Consider the following 20763-nt stretch of genomic DNA (forward strand, 5'->3'; position numbering starts at 1 on the left):
AAATTACAACAACCTTGGATACGAGTACAACAACATTTGAAAATAAAAATGATGCGTACAACAACAAAAATTGAAAAGTTTAGTATAAAATCTTTATGTGGTTAATTTTAGCCTCTAGAGCTTTATCTTAATTAATAATTAAATTATTAATACTAATTTTCACCAATATATATCTTCCCTTTCAAAAAGGAAAAAAAAACATATAAAACAAAGAAGGAAGTAGCACAATACTACTAACTATTTAGACTAGCACACTGCTTATAAATACCAGTGAGATCTATTGCTCTCCATCCGCACCAAAACTTCAGCAACACATAAAAAGAGAAACAAGAACTTCTCTTCTCTTGTGTTTGTTAATTAGCAGCAGCAAGCAATGTTTGGTTTCCGCTTCCACCCCATTGATCAAGAGCTTGTGGGTTTCTTTCTCCAGAAGTTGTTGCTAGAGAGACAACTGTTAACGCTGTCATAACACAACGTCATCCATGAGTGCAATCTCTTCGACAACAATTCAGAGTTGTCGGAGCTTTGGAAAGAGTACGGAAGGCCTCAACTTGTTGATGAAAACTTGTATTTCTTCTCCGAGCTCAAGAGGTTAACCTCGAAGCGCATGGATTGCAGCGTTGGGCACAGCGGTACTTGGAGCGAAACAAAATCCTCCAAACAAGTTGAGGCCAATGGAAACTCTAACGCCATTGGACGAAAACGAAAATTTCAATAGGAGAATCAAGGTACAGAGGAGCACACAACATGGTTATTAGATGACTATAGCCTTTTTGTTGGTCCTAAGAATAACTACACTGATCATAGTTACAATTTCGATTTCGTGATTTGTCGGATGAGGAAGAACGATAGGGTCAGGGTTAAGGAAACAAATTTAAAGCGTTCATTACAAGATCAAGAACAAAAGAAGATGAGCACAAACAAAAAGATGAAAAAAGATAATCAAAAGGGATCAATAGAATCATCATCACATGTACAACAAGGCTGCTATTCTAGTCTAACTGGTAGTGATCTTGTGTGCTCTTATGATGTTGATCCGATGGATTCGACATTCTTTGAGGAGCATACTATCTTTAACGTTGAACAACTACTTGGTGAAACCCAAGTAGAGGAAGCTTGCAGCCCAAGTAACTTTGAGAATTATGTGGTTTCTTATGATGTTTTTTATCCGACTACCTTCGACATTGATGAAACCCAAGTAGAGGAAGTCTGCAACCTAAGTAACTTTGAGAATGTGGGCAACCAATCATTAGCCAACTGTGTAACTGGTGCTGATCTTGTGGTATCTGAGGATGTTGATCTGACTACCTTCGACATTGGTGAAACCCAAGTAGTGGAAGCTTGTAACCCAACTAACATTGAGATGTGGACAACCAATCATTAGTCGACATCCGCTACTGTAACTGGTCCCAATCGTTAATGGATGAGCTCCTGGCTGGTATATAAGACATTCATTCTACAAGTGATGGTTGTAGTTGTCTAATTTTCACTGTATGTAATGCAGAGAACTGAGTATTGAATATACTTGTACCACAATTTTGATCGGCTTTAGTTTCTTTAATTGTCTACCTTGTGAGTTACAAAGTATTCATATCAATGAACTGATTCTATTTGTCCAGAAAATTTACTCTTACTTTGTTAGTTTGACCAAATATTAGAGCTGCCTCTTGAATTATACTTGATAACTTTTTATATGTTCGGATTTTTCTTTTAGTTTGGACAAAAGAAAAAAAAGGTGCTTGCTAGCTAGTTGTAACTTAAAATCGGTCTAATTAACTTGGAAACACCAGTATGTCAACAAAGAATTAGCAACACAGCTCATCTTCCAGTCTCATAATTCATAGACCAGATGAAATGCGATATACAATAACAGAATGAAATGCAGCTAGTGAGGAAAAAAAGATCTTTTATTTCATTCAAACTGTAAGACTTGAACCAGAAGGCTATTACTATTGTGATTACAATGTGCCATCAGGCAAAGATGACAATAAATTCCTCTAAATTATTCGACCAAACCATAAAATCATCAAACATATATAAACTTGTTTGGTTTGGTTGTTGTAGTATACATGTCCAAGTCCTTCTATAGTTGGATGAAATTGGGAGACTTAGTCAAGTCAATAATCTGAGGATAAACAGGAGCAACTCTCTTCTTGCCACATAAATGGCTTCTGCATAGGGGAGCTGGGGTTGTCAAATCTATTACCTCAGCTCCACAAGGCCGGAGATAGCTTCTGCTGGGCGACTGGTGGTCTGCAACTATAGTTGTCAATTGTTCCATTGCAGGTCGACCCAATTTAACACTAATGGCATCAGCAGATCCTATATCTTTAGTTACTTCTGTGTCAAATGAGGTAGTGACATTTGAAGATGGTGTTCTCACTGGCGATGCGATCAAACCAAATTGCTCTGTACAATCCTCTCCTACTTCTTGACTGCCTCGATGTGCTTTGTTAATTGTCTTGCTGGTATTATCCTGCTGATCATCCGCTGAACTTTGAACTATAAGATCAGATAATGTTTCTTCCTGTAATGTACCATCATTCATAGCTTCATCACATTCTCTTCCATTATACCACTCATCTTCTCCTACTTCTTTACTGCATCCATATACTTCATTCATTCTATTGCCACTATCACTCTGCTGATTATCTGCTGAATTATGACCCATGAAGTCCGATATTGTTTCATCGTGTAGTGTACTGGTATTCATATCTTCATCAAATTCCCTTTCATTACACCACTCATCTTCATTTTCCAAAAGGTCATCAGATAGTTTAGTACATGAAAGAAGCTCATCCATGGAGCAGACTTTGACCTTCATCTGTTCCGGAAGGCGTGGACAACCAGCAGAATGTTTGGTGTACTGGGTTGAAAAGAAGTTTACAGTGATGTTCAAGCTGATGATACATCAAACAATATCACTTTCCATCAATAAGAGCAAAAGCATATGTATATTCATCCATTCACAACTCAAAAGGAAGATAATAAGATGATACCTCTGCCAAGGAGGGAGGGTGAGCATGGTGTATGCGAGTTTGATCTTACTGACAAGCCCCCCAAGGGATTTAAAGCTTGCAGCAGCCTGCCTAACTGCCTTTGATACAGTTGGGTTCTGCCATGCCCATTCAAACTGCAAAGTTCCAAAGGGAATATTAGAAAGATGGTCCCAAATTTCCAATTAATATCAATCCTAAAATAATAATGAAAACCTTCAATCCCAATTAATCAAATTTTAACCAGGTCCAAAGTGATCCTAGAATTGGTGCCAACTCAAGATGGGTCCCAACCCAACCAAGCTGGAAATATCCTCAAATGACATAATTATCAGAATATAATTCTCAAGAAATTTGTATCTAATTTGATCCCAATCAATCAAATTAAAAACATAGACAGATCATACGGAGCAATGCATAGACAAGTAATTGTAAAGAGGCAAAAAAGGAAGAAATGAAGAGACCTGGAGAGCAGAAACGTTAGTTGGGAAACCATAGATGCACAAGACCATCTCCCATGGACGCTTCCGCTTCGTTCTCCAAGCACCTTGCCCTATTTCACCATTGTGCTGTCTTATACGACGCCGTGGGTTCACTGTGAATCTGTATCAGCATCACCCAAAGAAACACACACAAAGACATAGAGTTAAAGTGGGCTCTCTTATTAATCCAAGCTCTAACAGAAAATCTCAAACTTTAAAGAAGTTCGGATCGAATGTTCAAATCAAGATTGATCTGGTTATTCTGAACAGATTGAGAATTTGAAAAAAAAAAAGAAAGAAAGAAAAGAATTGGGGGAAGATGGAAGGTACCCAATATAGGTGTGGCCTTTGTAGCGGGGGCTGCGAGAGGTCAACAGATAGCATGCGAAGAATCGTCCTTCTTCTGCTTCTTTCTCCTCCACGATTAGGGTTTCTGGGATTTCTGATCCAATCTTTCTTCTCTGCCTCATTTCTCTCTCTCTCGCACAGACAGACAGGCGTATCCTATTAAAATGGGGTGAATCCAATTCGACCGTTGGAATATATTTTATTTACCCTTTTCAATGTTTGAACTCTGCGCCTCAGATTCGGTTTTCTACGGTCAGGATCTTGTGGTGGTACTTAAAGAGTACCCATGTTTTTGCCACGTGGCCGGCTGTTTCTTTATCTACCAAAAGATTGTGTCAAGTAAAATAATATATTTTTTTCGTTATCTTATTTATCCCATATTTCTTGATCTGGGTTTGGAGGAGGTTTGATTTTCTTTCTGTCAGATAATAGATTCTACAGGAACCCACTTATCTTATATTACCTGACTTCTATTTTAAATCATGCATTACAAATAAGCATCATTTTGAATTTGGTGAAGGGAGTTAACGGATGTCGATCAAACTGTGGATGGATCATTTGAATATGGGATGGTCCATAATTGATAACAGGTGAAAATGCGCGTGAGTGATTTTTAACCGGAGATGTATACAGGTCCCATTGTCGATTCCTCGACATCCAACCAATCAAAGAAGATCAGGTGAGTGATTCCATGTTGGTTGTAGCAACCCAACATGCCGTAACGATTAAGGCTTTAATTACATTGCCAAATTATGGTGTTTGGAGCTTGAGTATTGAAGATCAGGTGAGTTACTATAGTCTGATGAGAATTATAAGGAAACAAAAATAAGAAAGCACTTGAGTACCATATACATATAGACTAGTGGGCACTGAGCTACTCTTGGAATGTAAATACAAACATCAATATCAAGTCGATCGTGAGTTTGCTACAACGCCAGGATACAACTTTCAATTTGTTCACATGCTTTACGATTTACAGAAACTGAATTCCAGTTAATCCAAATCCTAAGACACCATACAGTAATTTCCAAGCTAACCTTATATCCAGCGGCTAGACTTCAAGATGCAAAACACGACCCCATGTTAGTGGTTACGAATTCAAAGTTCATTCTCTATCGGTAAGCTTAAAGTAGGTTGAAAATTATCCTGAAGTTTGTTGTGTACACTTAGTTGTTCATGTTCTTAAACTTGTCAAAACAAATAAAAAGAATCGGAACTTTCACATGAAAGATGTCCAGTTTTGTAATGAAAATGAAGAAACATCAGATAACTACAACATTATATGATTGTAATAATGATGAAACAGAGATTACAAAAGAAGGAGCCGACTCTATTGATATGTGTGATAACTTATTGGCAAAACACTATGAGAATATGAAACTCTAAGCATTCAACTTTCAAATGATCTCAAATCAAATGCTCCTACCTCATGGAAACTTGAAGATTGAAAGAGCTCACTGAAAAAAGACATGAATTTTTCCTATTTTCAAAAAAAAAAAAAAAATTCAACTGAGGGAACAACAGCTACAAAAATTGAGGTGAAGCAACATGGACACATCGGAGAGAAGCATTAATCCAGAGCAATAACATGGAATAGAAGGGTCATATGATGGAAAAAGATAACACATACAAGGAACAGACTACAATCAGAAAATCAGAAATGTACAATCTTGGCCTAAATTTTCAAGCAAGGATGCACAAGAAACTACCATTACTAGAGACTAAGAATCCACATATGAATTACATCTCAAACAGAAGTAACATGAATGGCATCACAACAGTCCCTTGCAAATGTCCTAACACATGTCAACAACCAAGATGAAGTTTATAAAGTCCAGCACAACTAAGCAATACAATCACTTTGGTTCACAGGATACGAAAGTGGCATTAGGCCACATAGGCTGCACATGCATGTGTGCGTGTATGAGAGAGATTTTCTATATTGGATTTCAAATCCCAAACTTAACTAGCCAGAAACAAAGCACTAACATGAAAGGCATCACAACACTCCCGTGCAGATGCCCTAACACATGTCAACAACCAAGAAGAAGTTTACGAAGTCCAGCACAAATAAGCAACACAATCACTTTGGTTCACAGGATACGACAGCGGCACTAAGCCGTATATGAGAGACAGATTCTCTGGGTTTCAAATCCCAAACTCAATGAACCAGAAACGAAGCACAGAAACAAAGCAGCCATGGCAAACAACAATACCATTACGCTTAACCAAGAAACAGATACAAAATCCCTCACCAGAGACATAGAAACGATACTTATGTTTGTGCGTGCAACCATAGGTGTGAATACTGGTGGATCCCAACCTTTGGCGTTGTAAATGTGCATTTCATAATATACCTTCCTTTGCCTTTTCATTACCATCAAGTGAAGTATCTGTTCTTACCGATTAATGTACATTCAAATGGTTTGCACTGATAGCATTGTTGAAAGAAAAAGGAGAATTTCTTATAGCATGTTCTTGTTATAAATAACATTAACAAGGAAACGTATAATGTATAAAAGCAGCCAGAGGTTGAGAGCCTTAGCTTATATAGCACATAAATACAGTGAGATGGGGAGGTGGATATTGACCTTGTGAAATATTTCCACAGTAAGAGAACCACACCACACTTCAATACTTGATAGTTAATACAAAAACCAGATAATGGAAATAGCAATATTACAATACAATGGGATGGATATTGTTGCTGAATGGTAATTACAGCTACAGCGCCATTTTCAGAGAGCATACAACATTGGGATTTCAGTTGGGTCTAAAATTACAACATCTTAGATTCTTTTCTTACCAAAAAGAACCTTTGTTACTAACATGTAACAACATGATATGATAAGCCACCATAGTCAATCTCAAACCTGGACGTGTGTGTTATTATAAGCGACAGCAAGTGCCCCAAAGAAGATCAATTTGATGGTTTTGGGGACGCTGAGACAAAATGCCTCCAGAGATAGCGTCCGCTGCCCATGTCCACAATGGTCCAGAACCCTGATTCCATGGCTGACCGAACCTGCAAGCACATAAAACAGCCAAATTGTTAAAAAAGAGAAAAACCCAGAAGACAAAAACGAAACTTGAATGAGAATTAAAGGTGAAAATAGATTGGGAACCTTGGAAAATCGGTTAGGAGAGTTGTTGGGGTTTTGGTGGTGGTGGTGGTTGGTCTCATGTTCTTCATGGTGCGGAGTATCCAATTTGGGGTCGGATTTGAGGTTTCTGAGGACGAAGAAGCCAGCCAGAGTGGCTGAGAGGAAGATCAAAATCAGTCTCAGGGGACACATTTCTCTTTCTCAATCTCAGACATAAACAGAGAAGAGAGAGAGAGAAAGAGAGATGATTGAGAAATGTATAGTTTTTGTGGGAGAGATGAAAAGAGAGGGAGTAGGAAGGGTGCAGTTGAAGATTTGTCAATTTTGGTTATGGAAATGAGGTCATGACTAAACTATTCAAGTTTAATTTGGAATTTTGGATCCATGCAATGAGATAATTGCATCTGACCTAACTCCTCCACACACACATACACATGTCTCAATTTCATTTTTCAATTATTTTTTTAGCTCCACTAGTTTGCGTGGAGATGACTTTAAGGATAAAGATTACAAATTTAGAAATAAGGAGTATTTGAGGGGACTTTTTTATTTTTATTTTTTACATAGCCTATGGTGATATTCTACCATTTTGTTGGATTGGATAGGATAAGTTTTCTTTATGAAAAATGTATCTTCTACCACCGACAGATAACATTTTTTCATCTTCTTTTAACATGCCTTAAATATATTGAGTTATACAATTCAATCCAATTATAGGTACCAATCGAGCGTAAGACTTTCATGCCCTATACTACTTTCCTACCAAAACAACTCAGAATCTATCAACACAAGCCAACCACGCTTTCAAAAATTCTTTGTTTATATTAGTATAGTGCTTTGCCATACAATTAGATAAACTAGTTGAAATTATGTATATAAAGTGCTTCTCAGGCTGCGATTGTCAAACAAATGGTGTGAAGGCTTTTCATTTGTATTTATTTATTCTGTATACATTATCCCACGGATAACACTATACAATAGAAAGTCCACCATGGTGGATGTGTATTGGTACCCCACTATCATTCAGATTCTCTGGACCATATTAGTCTTTTCTTTCAATTTTATGAACGAATGAATTTTCATCAATGTGAGACCAAGATGTCAGCAGATCAATTTCATGGTTAATCCTAATTAATGGTCGGTCTCATAATGAATTTACTCCAATCAACCAGAAACTCTTTTATCAGTCTCATGAATCTTATTTAACAAAAAAATTAATTTAAAAAAAATAGATAGCCATCACAGAAAACATACTCAAATTAGTGGTCCCTGCACTAGCCATTGAAATATTCTTCAGAATATCTCCATGTTAGTTTGGTTTCTACTGAGAATGAACAGGTCAATTTCTATTTAAAAAAACACCTTTATCACTATCATTTAAATAAAAAAAAGTTTGTGATGAAATGGTCCTATAATCCACAGGACATTCAATTTAAAAAATTTAAAAAGAAATAAACTAGAATTTACAAAATCAATTACATTTCACTTGTCACCTTTCAACCATTATCATCCTGCCAACCGAGACAGGCAGGCTAACCGAGTCCTGGTCAATCTGTGCAGGCGAACAAATCTGCACCAAAGGCATCTCTATGAATTTGAGACTTTCAACTTGCAGATGAGCAGGCCATTTGCCAAGCAAAAACAATCATACTAGAAGTATGCCACAGCCTGCAAATAAATAACCACCTATTACAGATTGATTCACATAGAAAAAGGAAAAAGAACTGAAATGCACCCTGCATTAAGAGTTATGGGTATGACATAACAAAAGGTTCTGGAAACAAATTCCAAGAAGAAAAATTTACCCGGCTACATATTAGACTTTGGCCACTCGAGCAATCTTCGCTAGCACTGTTCTTAAACTTCGTATGCCAGCTCCAGATTTCGAGCTCACCATCACCTGAAATAAGAACCACAATTGAAGTAATTGCGTCATTTTCAACAATGATGCAGATAAAGTGTGTGCTTTGGCCTATCAACTGATCAAATAAAAGTATATTCCATACCGCAGGTTGGACCAAAGACTTATTTGCTTTCAGTCTCTGCAAAATCAAATATGTTGTATTAAAATGGTTAGTCTCGCTAAAGAAAATGCTACTTTTATACTATCTATTAGCAGTATAAATAAGCCACATTCACCTCTTCAATTTGCATTGCACGACGTGCCACATCAATCGGGAAAACCGTATCTGTCTTCGTTAATAAAATCTGATATTTAGTCTGAGCTCTGTAAATCAAGCAATGAACATCATAAAACGTAGGCACAAGCCATATGGTTCCAGTATGCACATTTACAAAAGTGTGTGTGTGTGTGTGTGTGTGTGTGTGCAAATATACAACATGAAGATAATAAAGAGGTCTGTATTATCTTCTACCACAAAAACTGTGCAACCAAATAGTAGTTTTACAAGAGTGTCTACTGGTACCTTTCCATCAAGTCAATGAGTTCATGATCCCTTGGCTTCATTCCCCACTTTGTATCAATAAGTAAACACACTCGTTTTAGACCAACTCTTGTGGAAACATACTCCTTTACCTATTAGAAGTGCCAAAGCAAGCAGTTATATCGGCACATTTAACAAAACTTACAGGAAAATAAGCACCAGTGATATGCTAAAAATCTGATAAATTAACTAATTTCCACTCCAGAAAACAAAGGAGAAGTTAAAGTTGTATACTCACAAGCTCCACCCAAGCATCCTTAACTTCTTCTTTAGCATAAGCAAAACCATATCCAGGCAAATCAACCAAGGAGAGCTTTGATCCTAGATTGAAGAAATTAATAGTCTGCAAAGAAGCACAGTTGTCATCAGCAAACTGAACAGCTACTGAAATCAAAGAAAGCAACAAAGGCTATTTTATAACCTGAGTGAGACCAGGCTTGTCTGATGTTCGTACAACACCCCATTGTCTGGTGAGTGCATTAAGTAGTGATGATTTCCCAACATTAGACCTTCCTGAAAAGGCAATAGAAGTCAACAACATTACTTATTGTCTCATGTAAGAAGATTCCATCTGCAAAATTAAGTAAACTTTCTGAACCCGTCTGAAGCAATAGACCTGCATCACATCCATAAGGAATTAACAAACATAGGCATACAAACTAGTTCTCCCCGAAAGTGAGATGAAGAGGTTCGTCGTAATTTACTTTAAATTTTTGTTTCTGGGGAAAAAGCCTAACCCAACTATAAAACCTGAGGTAATCACATGCTTATCAAAATAAAGTTGCGATGAAACCACTGACTATAACTCTTCTAGGTCCTAGGATAAGTCATTTCCACTTTTCTAATACATGAAAGATGTTATTTCGCCACCAGTAATGGAAAACTGAACACACTCAATATATGAACTCATAAATCACATTGGAAGTAAAGTACTCAAAAAGTAAATTAAAAAAAATCAATCGGATTGCGTCAATGAAATAAAATAAACTAAACACACCTGCAAATGCAATCTCTGGAAGGTCAGGAGGTGGAAATGATGATGAAACTTTTGCAGCGGCAAAAAATGTCAATTTGTTCTTAAATATCTGTAAAAGGTAGTTAATGTCAATACTAATGTGATTTCGTATAAAACAGTAAGAGAGGTCCGCCCTCACACTAGATTAAATTAAGCTTGTTCTGAAAATATAATTGACATCGAAAAAAATATTTAATATTAGAAACACAAAGATACTTATCTAGACATATGAACACATACATTTTCCTCAATACTCTCTCTTTCTGAGCTGGTAGAGGAAGGAATATTATCCAATGGGGCAGAAAGCTCAGTGTTGTATCCCGCCCTCCTCAGCTCTATCATGCGTCTACGACCCAACAACTGCAAATAAATGATAAACAAGAGTCATATTCCAAGAATTGAACAACTAGAAAATAGATATACCCAAAACATTTGAAGACCTGCATATATAGAAATCTACAATTGACAATCATATATCCCAAAATCAAAAGACCAGTGCATACAAATTACATTATCTTCCACATATTTGAGGATTGAGGGACTTGGTTGTATTGCACGAAATTGTGCATTTTTTGATATTTCAGCTTTTTCCTCCTCATCTTTTTCCTTCTCCTTTGTGCTTTCTGGGAAAAATGAAAAACACAAGGTGTAAGAAAAGTGCAAAACTTCTACATTTGGTTGAAAAATTGCATTGCAAATTCCAACTATCTCAAAGAGAGATTTATATTACAAAAGACAGCATCTACATCCTTATTAAAGATGGAGAATACAAACTCAAGGGACCAACAAAAGACAACAAGTACATTTGAATAAACAGAAGTAATTGATAAAAACTGACCGTTAATAACAATGGTATCATCAAATCGTTTATTTGAGATATCATGTGGATCTAATCGAATTCGCTTCCTCTTCTTTGGCTGACCATCTATCACCTGTGATTCTTCATCCAAGATTTTCTTGTCCCGCAGTTTCCTCTTGGCAGAATTTGAAAAAGAAATATGCGGGGAACTTTCACGACTTGGATCCAAACCATTGCTCAAGTCAGGCTTGAATTTGTTATGCTTCTTCAGTGCACTAGCCTGATTATCAACCTGTTTTGCACGTCTATCCTTGGAAGAAAAACATTTAGTTTCAGAAGCTGCATTCTCTAATGCATTAGAACCCCAAATAGAGCGATGATGCAAGGGAGATCTACTGTTGTTCTTTTCATTTACAAAATCATCCTTAATTTTGGTTTTGTTGGAAACTTTTGGACTTGTAGGAGAAAAACGTTTTGTTCCAAAAGCAGTTCTCTGCAATCCATTAGAACCCCACGTAGGTCGAGGACGCAACTTAGATCTACTGACATTTTTTTCATTGTCAAAAGAACCATCCTTTACTTGGTTCTGTCCTTTCCTAGATAAAGCCTTCCTATAAGGTGCCTCTGAATTACTATAACGCATGGCCTCCCCAGCTGCATCCTGGTCACCATAGATTCTCTTCCTTCTCCTATCAGAATTCACAGAATTAAACTTTTCCCTTTTATCAAGAACTCCCCGACTCCCTTCTTCAGTAGCATGAAACTTTTTACCAGTTACACGTAGTTTAAGGTTCTCCTTCTTACCCTTCTCACTCTCATAGAGAGTACTATCAGCCTTCTTTCTTCCATTATTGGAAAACTTAGAATTTTCAACAGGTATTTTGAGTTTCTTATTGAGCTTATACCTTAGTTTTGCCTCTGCAGACATGCTCTAATCACTAAAACCCAGAATTCTGAAAAATAGCAACCCACCAGGCTATCAAAAGGCAAATCTCCTTTTGGCATACACTTCAGACCAGACCACCACCTGGAGATATTGAAATTCAAGCTGATATTTGAAACCCACCTATAAAAACATATGGGCAAACAAACAATACATTGCATTTCCATTAGCATTTCAAACCAGAGGTATTTGATTGATATGATAAAAAATAAAAAACCAATATACTAATTCTTCATATGCATATTTTAGAGTACACTGAAACCTCTTTTCAACTGAGCCTTATACAACTACTGGGCACAGTAGAAATTGAAACTTAAGGATCAAAATGGATAATTTTCAGCATAAATTTTGACAAATTATCATCTTCAGAAAAGGAAAGTCCTTTGCAATAAAAACAGAGGCTCTGTTTGTTTCCAAGGATTTGGGAATGCATAGGGTCCTAACAATGCCAAATTCAAAGTTTGGATATCCTTCAAGGAATTATATTCCAATACCAAATGTGCCCAGAAGCTCATTTGGCTAAGATGAAAGGAAATTCCAAATTCCAAATTTCATTTGGGACTTACCAGACTTCCTCCTTTCAACCTCACGTCGACGGCAAGCCTGAAGGCTCTGAAAATGGCACTGTTCTCACTGCAAAAACTAAGTGTGAACTTGGGATTGGATCGCTTCTTCAGAAATATCAACCCTTAAACCCTAAACCCTCTAGTAAGAGGTGAGTGACTATGTCCTCATTTATTCGAATTTTATTATGATAAAAAATAATTACTATATTATTTATTTATTTTTACATATGATATCATATACCCCAAAAATTAATATTACAACTTCTTCTTCTTTTTTTTGTTGGGAATATTACAACTTCAAGATGTTATAAATGTTACGAATAAAGAAAATCAAAAGGAAAAAAAAAAATTCCCTAGTTCACAAATTAAATTGTATGGATTTTATTTATGATCATTAATAAACTTTGAAAATATAATATATCATAAATGTGGGTTAGGCTAGTTAGCCAAGATAGTGTGTCCTCTCTTTTGCACCCTACTTCGATCCTCCTTGTTGTATATTAGATTAGTTAGAATATTGCTATGTAAAAAAAACAAACATTAGAAAGTAAATTCAAATTTATCTTACTTTATTTTTTTGGGTCAGAATTTCAATTTGAAATAAAATTTCAACATGTTTCTCATAAAAGTGATTATCTTCAACAACAGTTCCAAACAATGGCGGATTTAGAAATTTTTTAACGAAGGTGCAATATTGACTAAGTATGAAAAATGATTTTTTGGAATAATCATTTTCTCAAGACAATTTTTGGCGGCCTTTATTCCTTACACATCAAATAAGAAAACTTGATTTTATGGGATTTTAGTATGAAGTATATATTGACTTAATGAGCCATCATTTTTAGCCTAAATCGTATTTTACACTAATGGCATGTTTACTAATCCGGAATTGAATTAGGGGGAATTGAATTGAGGATGAATTGAATTGAGGAGGAGTTGGATTGAGGAGAATTAGATTCCGGATTCCTAATGAAGTTGTTTACTAAACCATATGGATTGAGGGGAGTTAGATTCCGAATTCCTATTGAAGTTGTTTACTAAACCATAAGGAATTGGGGTATAAGTGGTACTAATTACTAAAATATCCTCATTTTTTGGTTAAAGTAGATGGTGTATTTGGAATTTTGAAAATTGTGTGAGGATATAATGGGTAAAAAAGATGAACTCCTAATGGGTGAATTCTCCAGTAATTAGAATACCACCTCCCATTCAGTAATTGAATTCCTCCAAAATCAGGAATTCAATTCCTAATTTTATGTGGACCCCGCTTACTTTTTCAATTCCTTATGTGAAGTAAACGCATGAATTCTCTATAGGTGGAATTCAATTCCTGATTAGTAAACATGCCATAAAACCGATTTTTCATATTTTGATTTGGTGGGAATTTGATTTTCTAGTATTTTTATTTGAATTCAAATGGGGGGTACTTCCTTATTTACATTGTAAACTTAAGTAAATGGAGTAATATAAAAATAAATGAAAGTAAAAGGACAAAGACATTTACTTAAATACGGTAATATGTACACCAGTTGAGCAAAGGGGCAATTTGAAGCACCTATAATGATTTTTCCGGCAAAGGGAGATGCAGTTGCACCTTCTTGTGCCTTAATATGTTCACCATTGGTTTCAAACGAATCCTTAGGGCTCGTTTGAGAGTACTTCTGGAAGGGCTAAAAGGGCTTTCTGACAACCAAAAACGCTTCTGACGGCATTTGGTAGAAAAGTTTATAAGTGCTTCTGGGCCATAAAAGCACTTTCTGGAGAAGCACCTACCATGTGCTTCTTTAGAAAGCACTTCGATTTTTTATGAATTTTTCAACAACTTTATAATAAAAGCGCTTTCTAAAGAAGCAGTCCCAAACGAGCAATCTTTTATACGAGCATTTGGAGCCTAAGAGCAAGTCTAGCCTTGCTACCAAACCGGGCTAAAGGCCCCCCAGGCTAGCCCAAAACGCCTCCAGCGCACAAGGCCAGCCCTGGCAAGAGCTGGGTCCCACGAGCCCAGGCAAGTTCAACCCGAGCTACTACCTGGACAGGATGATGCAATGCTGATGTCATAATGACGTCATCAACAAAAAAAAGGAAAAAAAAAACCAAAAATTCAAGAATTTTTTTCAATAAATACCTAGGCATATTCTTTACTTCCCACACCAAAAACTCTATACAAATTCATCTCCTCATATCTCATGTGAATAGTATTTGTCCTTGCCCTAGCCTTTTGGGGTGGAACCAAAAAAGGCAAGGCTGCCACTATTCACATGAATAGTGCCAGCCCTTGCCTTAGCCTTCATGGGTGGACTTGCTCTAAGCGGCCTCCAAATCAGGCTCCGGGTTGAATAGTATTAGATTAATGGACTGGACATCCTCATGAGATAACTAGGCTTTAATCAAGGCCCAATTAGGTTGGAATTGGCTGGTCCTCGAACTAGACTAGTTGTTCTTTTCTGGGTTGGTGTGACTAGCAATTTGCTTCACAGGCCTCTAGCTTCCTCCCAACTCCACTGTCCCAAATGAACGAATCTTTTGCTTGATTGATGCCTTTCATTTTGCTTTGGCGTTACTTGTATCATTACCTATAATTGCTGCTTTCTGGCTTAATAATTAAAGTAATGGGCACAAAACAACTTCAATGCAATAAAATAATGCAGCAGATTAGCTAATCTGTAACATGTTTGCAGTTGGCAAATATTCGAACCAGTCTAGTCTGGAACCAAATAATTGAATCAAATCATTAACCATTATTACCTTACCCTCACCTACCGGTGATTGCCTTGGCCTACAAACTTCCACTCCATGTGTATTTTAATCATTTTGCCTCTAAGAACACAGGTAAGCTAACCATCAAACCTATTTCTTTTTTTGTTATATGATTATTTATTTATTTTGATGCGATTATTATATGATTATGATGCCAGCAGCTCAGACCAATTCAATAAAATTCTAGGTATGCTGGTCCATAATTGATATAACTCCATCATATCATCCCCCACAGTTCACACTAAACTTACAAGTTCGACCTGACCTAACTCAGTTCAAACCAGAGATTCGAACTTGAAATCTTTTCTTTAATTGAAAAACGAAAATGCTACTAGACTAAGAACTAGTTGTTAAAACTCGTTAACTCACATACCTTATTTTGAGAAGAAAATTGAAATCAATATGAACAAAGAAAGACATGAATATTTTGAAAATACAAACAATGAATTAATACAATTATACAAGATGCATTGCAAAAAGAGTCAGAGTAAGATTAGAGTTAAATCTAACCCTTCATTCTCTGTTGGTGTTGCCCTCCTCATCACTTACACAGTCTTCTGTACAACAACTTGTACAATTGTCTATTAACTGCCTATTATAATCTTTTGATCTAATCCCATATATATCCCAGATTACAAAATCGTCTAGTAATCTCTTTTATTAATCCCTCCCCGTACAAACAAACGCGAGCACGACAACACATCACCACCATAATTCTTTTGTTTTTTTTTGGTCCGTAAGTTGTAACCAACCCATTTCCATGGAATTAATTATTTATTTACATCCAAAAAACGACCCGTCGTTTGGGGTCACCGACGTTCAGTCAATCGTCTGGGCAAGCGACGAGGACGAAGAAGCGGCAGAGGAAGAAGAAGGAGTTGGTAATGGTGGTGATTTCTCGTGATCATCTGGGCACATCAGATGAGGCCTGAGCTTGTTCTTCCACATCTCCCTGTAAGGTCCAGCGTCGCCACCTGTCCTCCTGGCCTCTACCACCACGAGGTTCTCAGTCAATCTGTAAACCTCGACCCCAATTGCCAAATTACCATTCTGCCCCTCCATCTCCAACCCCCACTTTTTCTTCCTCCTCACCCTCAATTCCTCGGCCTTCGCGAACGCCTCCGCTCTCTCGACCACTTTCTCCACCGTCTCCTCCCACACGAAACGCTCGCCGTACGAATGGTCGTCGAACAGCCCGGACAGGTCCAGTCCGGCCGAGAACGATATCAAATCGAACGCGTTCAGGCTCGTGACGACCTTCTGGTCCTCATCGCCTCCTCCAATTTTGCTGTTGTCCATGGAGCAATCTTCGTCGTAGAACTTGATCTCCTTGTACCCGCCTTTTCTGAACCATGGGTCCTTCAAGATCTCGTCGACCGTGATCCGGGTCGCCGGGTTCGTATCCATGAGGCGGCCCAAGAACCGCTTCAGATCCGACGACATCCATTTCGGGCACCGGAACTCGCCTTTGTAAATCTTCTTGTACATCGCCATCAGATTCGGGTCGTTGAACGGCAGATACCCAGCGTTGAGCACATAGAGTATGACGCCGCATGACCACACATCCACCTTCGCTCCATCGTAGCCTTTCTTCGTCAAAATCTCCGGCGCCACGTAAGCGGGGGTCCCGCAAAGCGTGTGGAGGAGCCCGTCGGGTCGGATCTGGTCCGTCACGGCGCTGAGCCCGAAATCCGAAACCTTCAAATTCCCGTTCTCGTCGACGAGCAAATTCTCGGGCTTCAAATCGCGGTGGTAGATCCCGCGGGAATGGCAGTAACCGACGGCGGAGATGAGCTGCTGGAAGTATTTACGGCTGAGATTCTCTGAGAATCGGCCTTTTGAGACCTTAGCGAAGAGCTCGCCGCCCTTGACGAACTCCATGACGAAGTAGATCTTGGTCTTGGAGGCGAGGACCTCGTAGAGCTTGACGATGTTGGGGTGGCGGAGGCGGCGCATGATAGTGATCTCGCGTTTGATGTTGGACATGAGGCTGGTGCCGGAAAGCTTCTTCTTGTTGATGACCTTGACGGCGACGCTCTGGCCAGTGCGGACATTGCGCGCGTGGTAGACTTTGGCGAAGGCGCCGCAGCCGAGGAGCTTGCCCAGCTCGTATTTCCCGAACAGGGCATTGTCAGGGATGCGCGGCGGTGGCGGAGTCCCCTGCGGGGGCTGCTGCTGCTGCTGTTCGATCTCTGGCATCGTGGGATGCCGGGGAGAGACCGAACCGGGTGTAGGGTCGGTCAGGGTTATGGGTTTTGATTGGTTGAAAGAGAGAGAGAGAGAGAGACAGAGATATAGAGAGAGAAAGGGGGTTCGGAATTTAGGGATTTTGGTCGGAGGAGGATGGGAGTTTAAATTTAGAGAAAAAGGTGGAGGTTTTGAGAGGTTTAAAAAAATGGAGAGTTTTTCGGTAGAAGCTTCGGTAGAGGTTGAATTTGTTGGCGTTTGGCTTTTAAAAGGGGGAGGATATTATCATACGCGGGAGAGAATTAACTATGTGATTATTGCAAGCCCAAAAATAAATAAATAAATAAATAAATAAATAAGCAAAAGATCGTTTTTTGTTTGAATTATTTTTATTTTTTTAAAACTAAAATACAAATACTATTTTTTAATCTGTGGAGGGGCATGGAAGTGAATGGCTTCCACATGCTGCTGCTTTTGTCATAGTTCGACAGACGAAAGAGATAGGGTTGATTGGAGAGTTACCAACACGGCGGTGGCTAGAATATTGACACGTCGGTGCCGCCCGGTGTTATACGTTAACTACAGCGTGCACGTGGGTGTTTTCAGTAAAACTATACAAAGCCTGTTTACTAGTAAGTAAAAACAGTAAAAGTAAAAATATTCATTTATCTTTTACTGATAAGGATTGTGCTAGCATTAATTGTTCACAAGCCGTGAGTTGTTGATATTTGTGTGGCTTGTAATGTATCAAACTTGGTTATTAAAAGAGTGACGCTGTTAAAATGAGGTAAGAGGTTGCCTAAACAAGAATAGCACCGTTATAATTATTGTATGTAACCATATAGGCAGGCATAAGGACAAATCTTGTATGACAGTTGCAAGAAAGTATAACAAAATATCCATGATGAAGGCTTATTTTGTGTTCCCCATTTGCAATGAGAATTTTGAACGTTCACCACAATAATGGTTTTTGTAAAGGACTCCATTTTTATTTTGTTTTGAAATTATGGAAGCGCATAACAATATCAAACAACTTGTGAGCACAATAATGCCATGATGTATTGATGTGCTCATTGATTTCTTCGTAAAAAAATAAAAGAGAATTTGAGTATTATAATAGGTTTATGAAGTGTAAGTTGATAAAAGAGAAGTCGGAATATACAATTTTCAACAAATAAAGAAGGAATGAGAAAATCATAAGCCTAATCAACCCGACTCAAGGCATTATCTCTAAGTAAAGCTTCCGCCGCTCTCCTTCCCGAAACCAAAGCGCCATCAAATGTGGCAGTGGTCCAATGGTCACCACACACATACACACCCAACCCGACTCGAGGGTCTCTCGTTGAATTGAGCGGCGGACATTGATTTGGTTGTGCAAATTTAATCCGATACGTTCTCAAGTGCCTCCATGATCTCACCATTGAACTCCCAAACCAATCCGAGAGCTCCCGAACAACTTGTGTCGTCAGATCATCATCATCCACGCCCTCAAAATCTCCGACAAGCGAAACTGATACCAAAGCCTTATCTGCTGGGCCATAAGAAGGAGCCACATTGGTTGCGAAAAACATATTATTCACAATACCATTGCCCGATCCATTGAGAAACAGAACCGGGTCGCTGACTGGAATGTTGTCTCGGTCTGCAGTAAAATACAAACAAACAGTACTTCTACCCGGTTTCATTCGACCCGGTTCGTATACCTTTCCCGCCAAAAGCTTATTCGCTTCAGGTTGTTCAACTGCTACTATCACTCCGAGCTCGCTTTTCAAAACCTCTCCACTCGCCAGTCTCACGCTGGGCGACGACAAAGACTCGTCGTCGTCGTCGAAATCAATTGAAACGACGCGGGAATTGAAAACGAGGGAACCGGACGGCAATTTTTCCGCCAATTGTTGGGGGATCGCACCAATGCCGTTGGTTGGGAGCGTGTTGTCGCCGAGGGCTAGACACTTGAAGATGAAGTCGAACAACCTGGACGTCGTCCCGAGCTCTTTATCGAAGAAAATGCCGCCGAAAAACGGCTGAAAGAATCTGCCAATAACCGAATCGGAAAACCCGATTTTCCTCAGCAGCTCCATCGTGGATACTTCTTCCCCGGAAGAGAAAATCTCCTCGTCCGATTTCGTCAAGACCCGAAATCTCGTCAGTCCGATGAGCAATTTATCTGGAATTGATCCGATTGGGTTGGCCAGGGACTTGACGGAGGCCCAGAAATCGCGAAGCGGGTCGGATACGGTGTGGAACCGACCATCGTAGTAAATGCGGGCGCCTGAGTAGAATTTGCGGAGATTGAGGGCATTGTAGTCGAGAAGGTTCTGGGCTTCCGGGTAGGCAGTGATGAAGATTTGGAAGCCGCGGTCTAGGAGGAAGCCTTCGACGACGTCTGTTCGAACGCGGCCGCCGACGGCGTCGGAGGCTTCGAGAAGGAGGAAAGGAGTGTTTTGAGAGTTTAGGTGGGTGGCCGCGGCGAGTCCGGCGAGGCCGCCGCCTATGATTATAACAGGGGATTTGGTGGGGTTTTGTGGGGATTGGGATTTGGGGAAATCGAGAGTTGGGTTTAGAGATGATTGGGGTTTGAATTTGAAGCGGAGGAGGGTGGGATTTGAGGAGCACGATAGTGGAAAAGGGAGAGTGATCAGTTTCATTTGGGAAAGATGATGAGGTTTGTTTGGCTGATGGAAAAGTGGCTTATCTTCTCATACAATTGAAAAGATAATCTTGCGAGCACTTGCAGCCAGCCATTATTTTGATTTTCCATTTCGTTCTTTTCTTTTCCCCATTCTGTTTTTTTGTTTTTTTTTTCTTGGGAAAATTTGAAACATAATTTTGCACCACCTTAACTCTCTTTTTTGGGGTCTTTGAAAATACTACTTTCTAGGTGTTCAATTAAAGCCTTCTTCGAAGGAGTTTGAACATGATTCGAATATTAAAAAAATACTTACTAAAGTCATAAGGCAAAGTAAATTTTCACTATTTTCGTTATTCATCCGTTGTGATAATGATTCTCGGTTGGATAATCACATTCTAATATGATATCAAGAATTAAGTTATCCACACAGTAAATCCAACGGTCTCGTATACTCTCACATTATTCAATAAGATTTTAAATATAAAAAAAC

At 38.7% G+C, this 20763-nt stretch overlaps 5 protein-coding genes across 5 annotated transcripts; all 5 read right to left on the reverse strand.

Annotated features, from left to right (window-relative positions):
* Nucleotides 1–1889: 1889 nt before the first annotated feature.
* On the reverse strand, nucleotides 1890–4020 carry LOC110753887 (uncharacterized). Its single transcript, XM_021954871.2, has 4 exons — nucleotides 3809–4020; nucleotides 3461–3599; nucleotides 3000–3133; nucleotides 1890–2900 (listed from the first exon to the last, which is right to left on the reverse strand). The coding sequence occupies exons 1-4, from the start codon at nucleotides 3946–3948 to the stop codon at nucleotides 2084–2086; spliced, it is 1230 nt and encodes a 409-aa protein (XP_021810563.1). The 5' UTR covers nucleotides 3949–4020; the 3' UTR covers nucleotides 1890–2083.
* A 2299-nt stretch (nucleotides 4021–6319) lies between these two features.
* LOC110753888 (Methyltransferase-related protein) lies at nucleotides 6320–7287 on the reverse strand. Its single transcript, XM_021954872.2, has 2 exons — nucleotides 6952–7287; nucleotides 6320–6851 (listed from the first exon to the last, which is right to left on the reverse strand). The coding sequence occupies exons 1-2, from the start codon at nucleotides 7120–7122 to the stop codon at nucleotides 6747–6749; spliced, it is 276 nt and encodes a 91-aa protein (XP_021810564.1). The 5' UTR covers nucleotides 7123–7287; the 3' UTR covers nucleotides 6320–6746.
* A 986-nt stretch (nucleotides 7288–8273) lies between these two features.
* LOC110753848 (P-loop containing nucleoside triphosphate hydrolases superfamily protein) lies at nucleotides 8274–12840 on the reverse strand. Its single transcript, XM_021954828.2, has 12 exons — nucleotides 12698–12840; nucleotides 11228–12254; nucleotides 10900–11012; nucleotides 10630–10749; nucleotides 10372–10459; nucleotides 9796–9887; nucleotides 9613–9717; nucleotides 9357–9466; nucleotides 9070–9157; nucleotides 8937–8972; nucleotides 8736–8830; nucleotides 8274–8598 (listed from the first exon to the last, which is right to left on the reverse strand). The coding sequence occupies exons 2-11, from the start codon at nucleotides 12114–12116 to the stop codon at nucleotides 8747–8749; spliced, it is 1725 nt and encodes a 574-aa protein (XP_021810520.1). The 5' UTR covers nucleotides 12117–12254; nucleotides 12698–12840; the 3' UTR covers nucleotides 8274–8598; nucleotides 8736–8746.
* Nucleotides 12841–15857: 3017 nt separating this feature from the next.
* On the reverse strand, nucleotides 15858–17909 carry SIP4 (SOS3-interacting protein 4). Its single transcript, XM_021954814.2, has one exon. The coding sequence runs from the start codon at nucleotides 17651–17653 to the stop codon at nucleotides 16274–16276; it is 1380 nt and encodes a 459-aa protein (XP_021810506.2). The 5' UTR covers nucleotides 17654–17909; the 3' UTR covers nucleotides 15858–16273.
* Nucleotides 17910–18744: 835 nt separating this feature from the next.
* On the reverse strand, nucleotides 18745–20504 carry LOC110753828 (FAD/NAD(P)-binding oxidoreductase family protein). The gene has a single exon (XM_021954803.2). The coding sequence runs from the start codon at nucleotides 20287–20289 to the stop codon at nucleotides 18844–18846; it is 1446 nt and encodes a 481-aa protein (XP_021810495.2). The 5' UTR covers nucleotides 20290–20504; the 3' UTR covers nucleotides 18745–18843.
* Nucleotides 20505–20763: the final 259 nt, after the last annotated feature.

Source organism: Prunus avium, chromosome 6, assembly GCF_965620075.1.
Source record: "Prunus avium chromosome 6, drPruAviu1.hap1.1, whole genome shotgun sequence".
Lineage (NCBI taxonomy): Eukaryota > Viridiplantae > Streptophyta > Magnoliopsida > Rosales > Rosaceae > Prunus > Prunus avium.

What these genes read in the sequence shown, in the direction of transcription:
- LOC110753887 (XM_021954871.2), bottom strand. Translation starts at nt 3,948, where the DNA reads ATGAGGCAGAGAAGAAAGATTGGATCAGAAATCCCAGAAACCCTAATC. An exon ending in CTAACGTTTCTGCTCTCCAG is followed by an intron (nt 3,134 to 3,460) that starts GTCTCTTCATTT and finishes GGAACTTTGCAG; the next exon opens with TTTGAATGGGCATGGCAGAA. An exon ending in ACCCTCCCTCCTTGGCAGAG is followed by an intron (nt 2,901 to 2,999) that starts GTATCATCTTAT and finishes ATGTATCATCAG; the next exon opens with CTTGAACATCACTGTAAACT.
- LOC110753888 (XM_021954872.2), bottom strand. Translation starts at nt 7,122, where the DNA reads ATGTGTCCCCTGAGACTGATTTTGATCTTCCTCTCAGCCACTCTGGCT. An exon ending in CTCCTAACCGATTTTCCAAG is followed by an intron (nt 6,852 to 6,951) that starts GTTCCCAATCTA and finishes ATGTGCTTGCAG; the next exon opens with GTTCGGTCAGCCATGGAATC.
- LOC110753848 (XM_021954828.2), bottom strand. Translation starts at nt 12,116, where the DNA reads ATGTCTGCAGAGGCAAAACTAAGGTATAAGCTCAATAAGAAACTCAAA. An exon ending in ACAAGCCTGGTCTCACTCAG is followed by an intron (nt 9,718 to 9,795) that starts GTTATAAAATAG and finishes GCTTCTTTGCAG; the next exon opens with ACTATTAATTTCTTCAATCT. An exon ending in AGTCTTTGGTCCAACCTGCG is followed by an intron (nt 8,831 to 8,936) that starts GTATGGAATATA and finishes TTCTTATTTCAG; the next exon opens with GTGATGGTGAGCTCGAAATC.
- SIP4 (XM_021954814.2), bottom strand. Translation starts at nt 17,653, where the DNA reads ATGCCAGAGATCGAACAGCAGCAGCAGCAGCCCCCGCAGGGGACTCCG.
- LOC110753828 (XM_021954803.2), bottom strand. Translation starts at nt 20,289, where the DNA reads ATGAAACTGATCACTCTCCCTTTTCCACTATCGTGCTCCTCAAATCCC.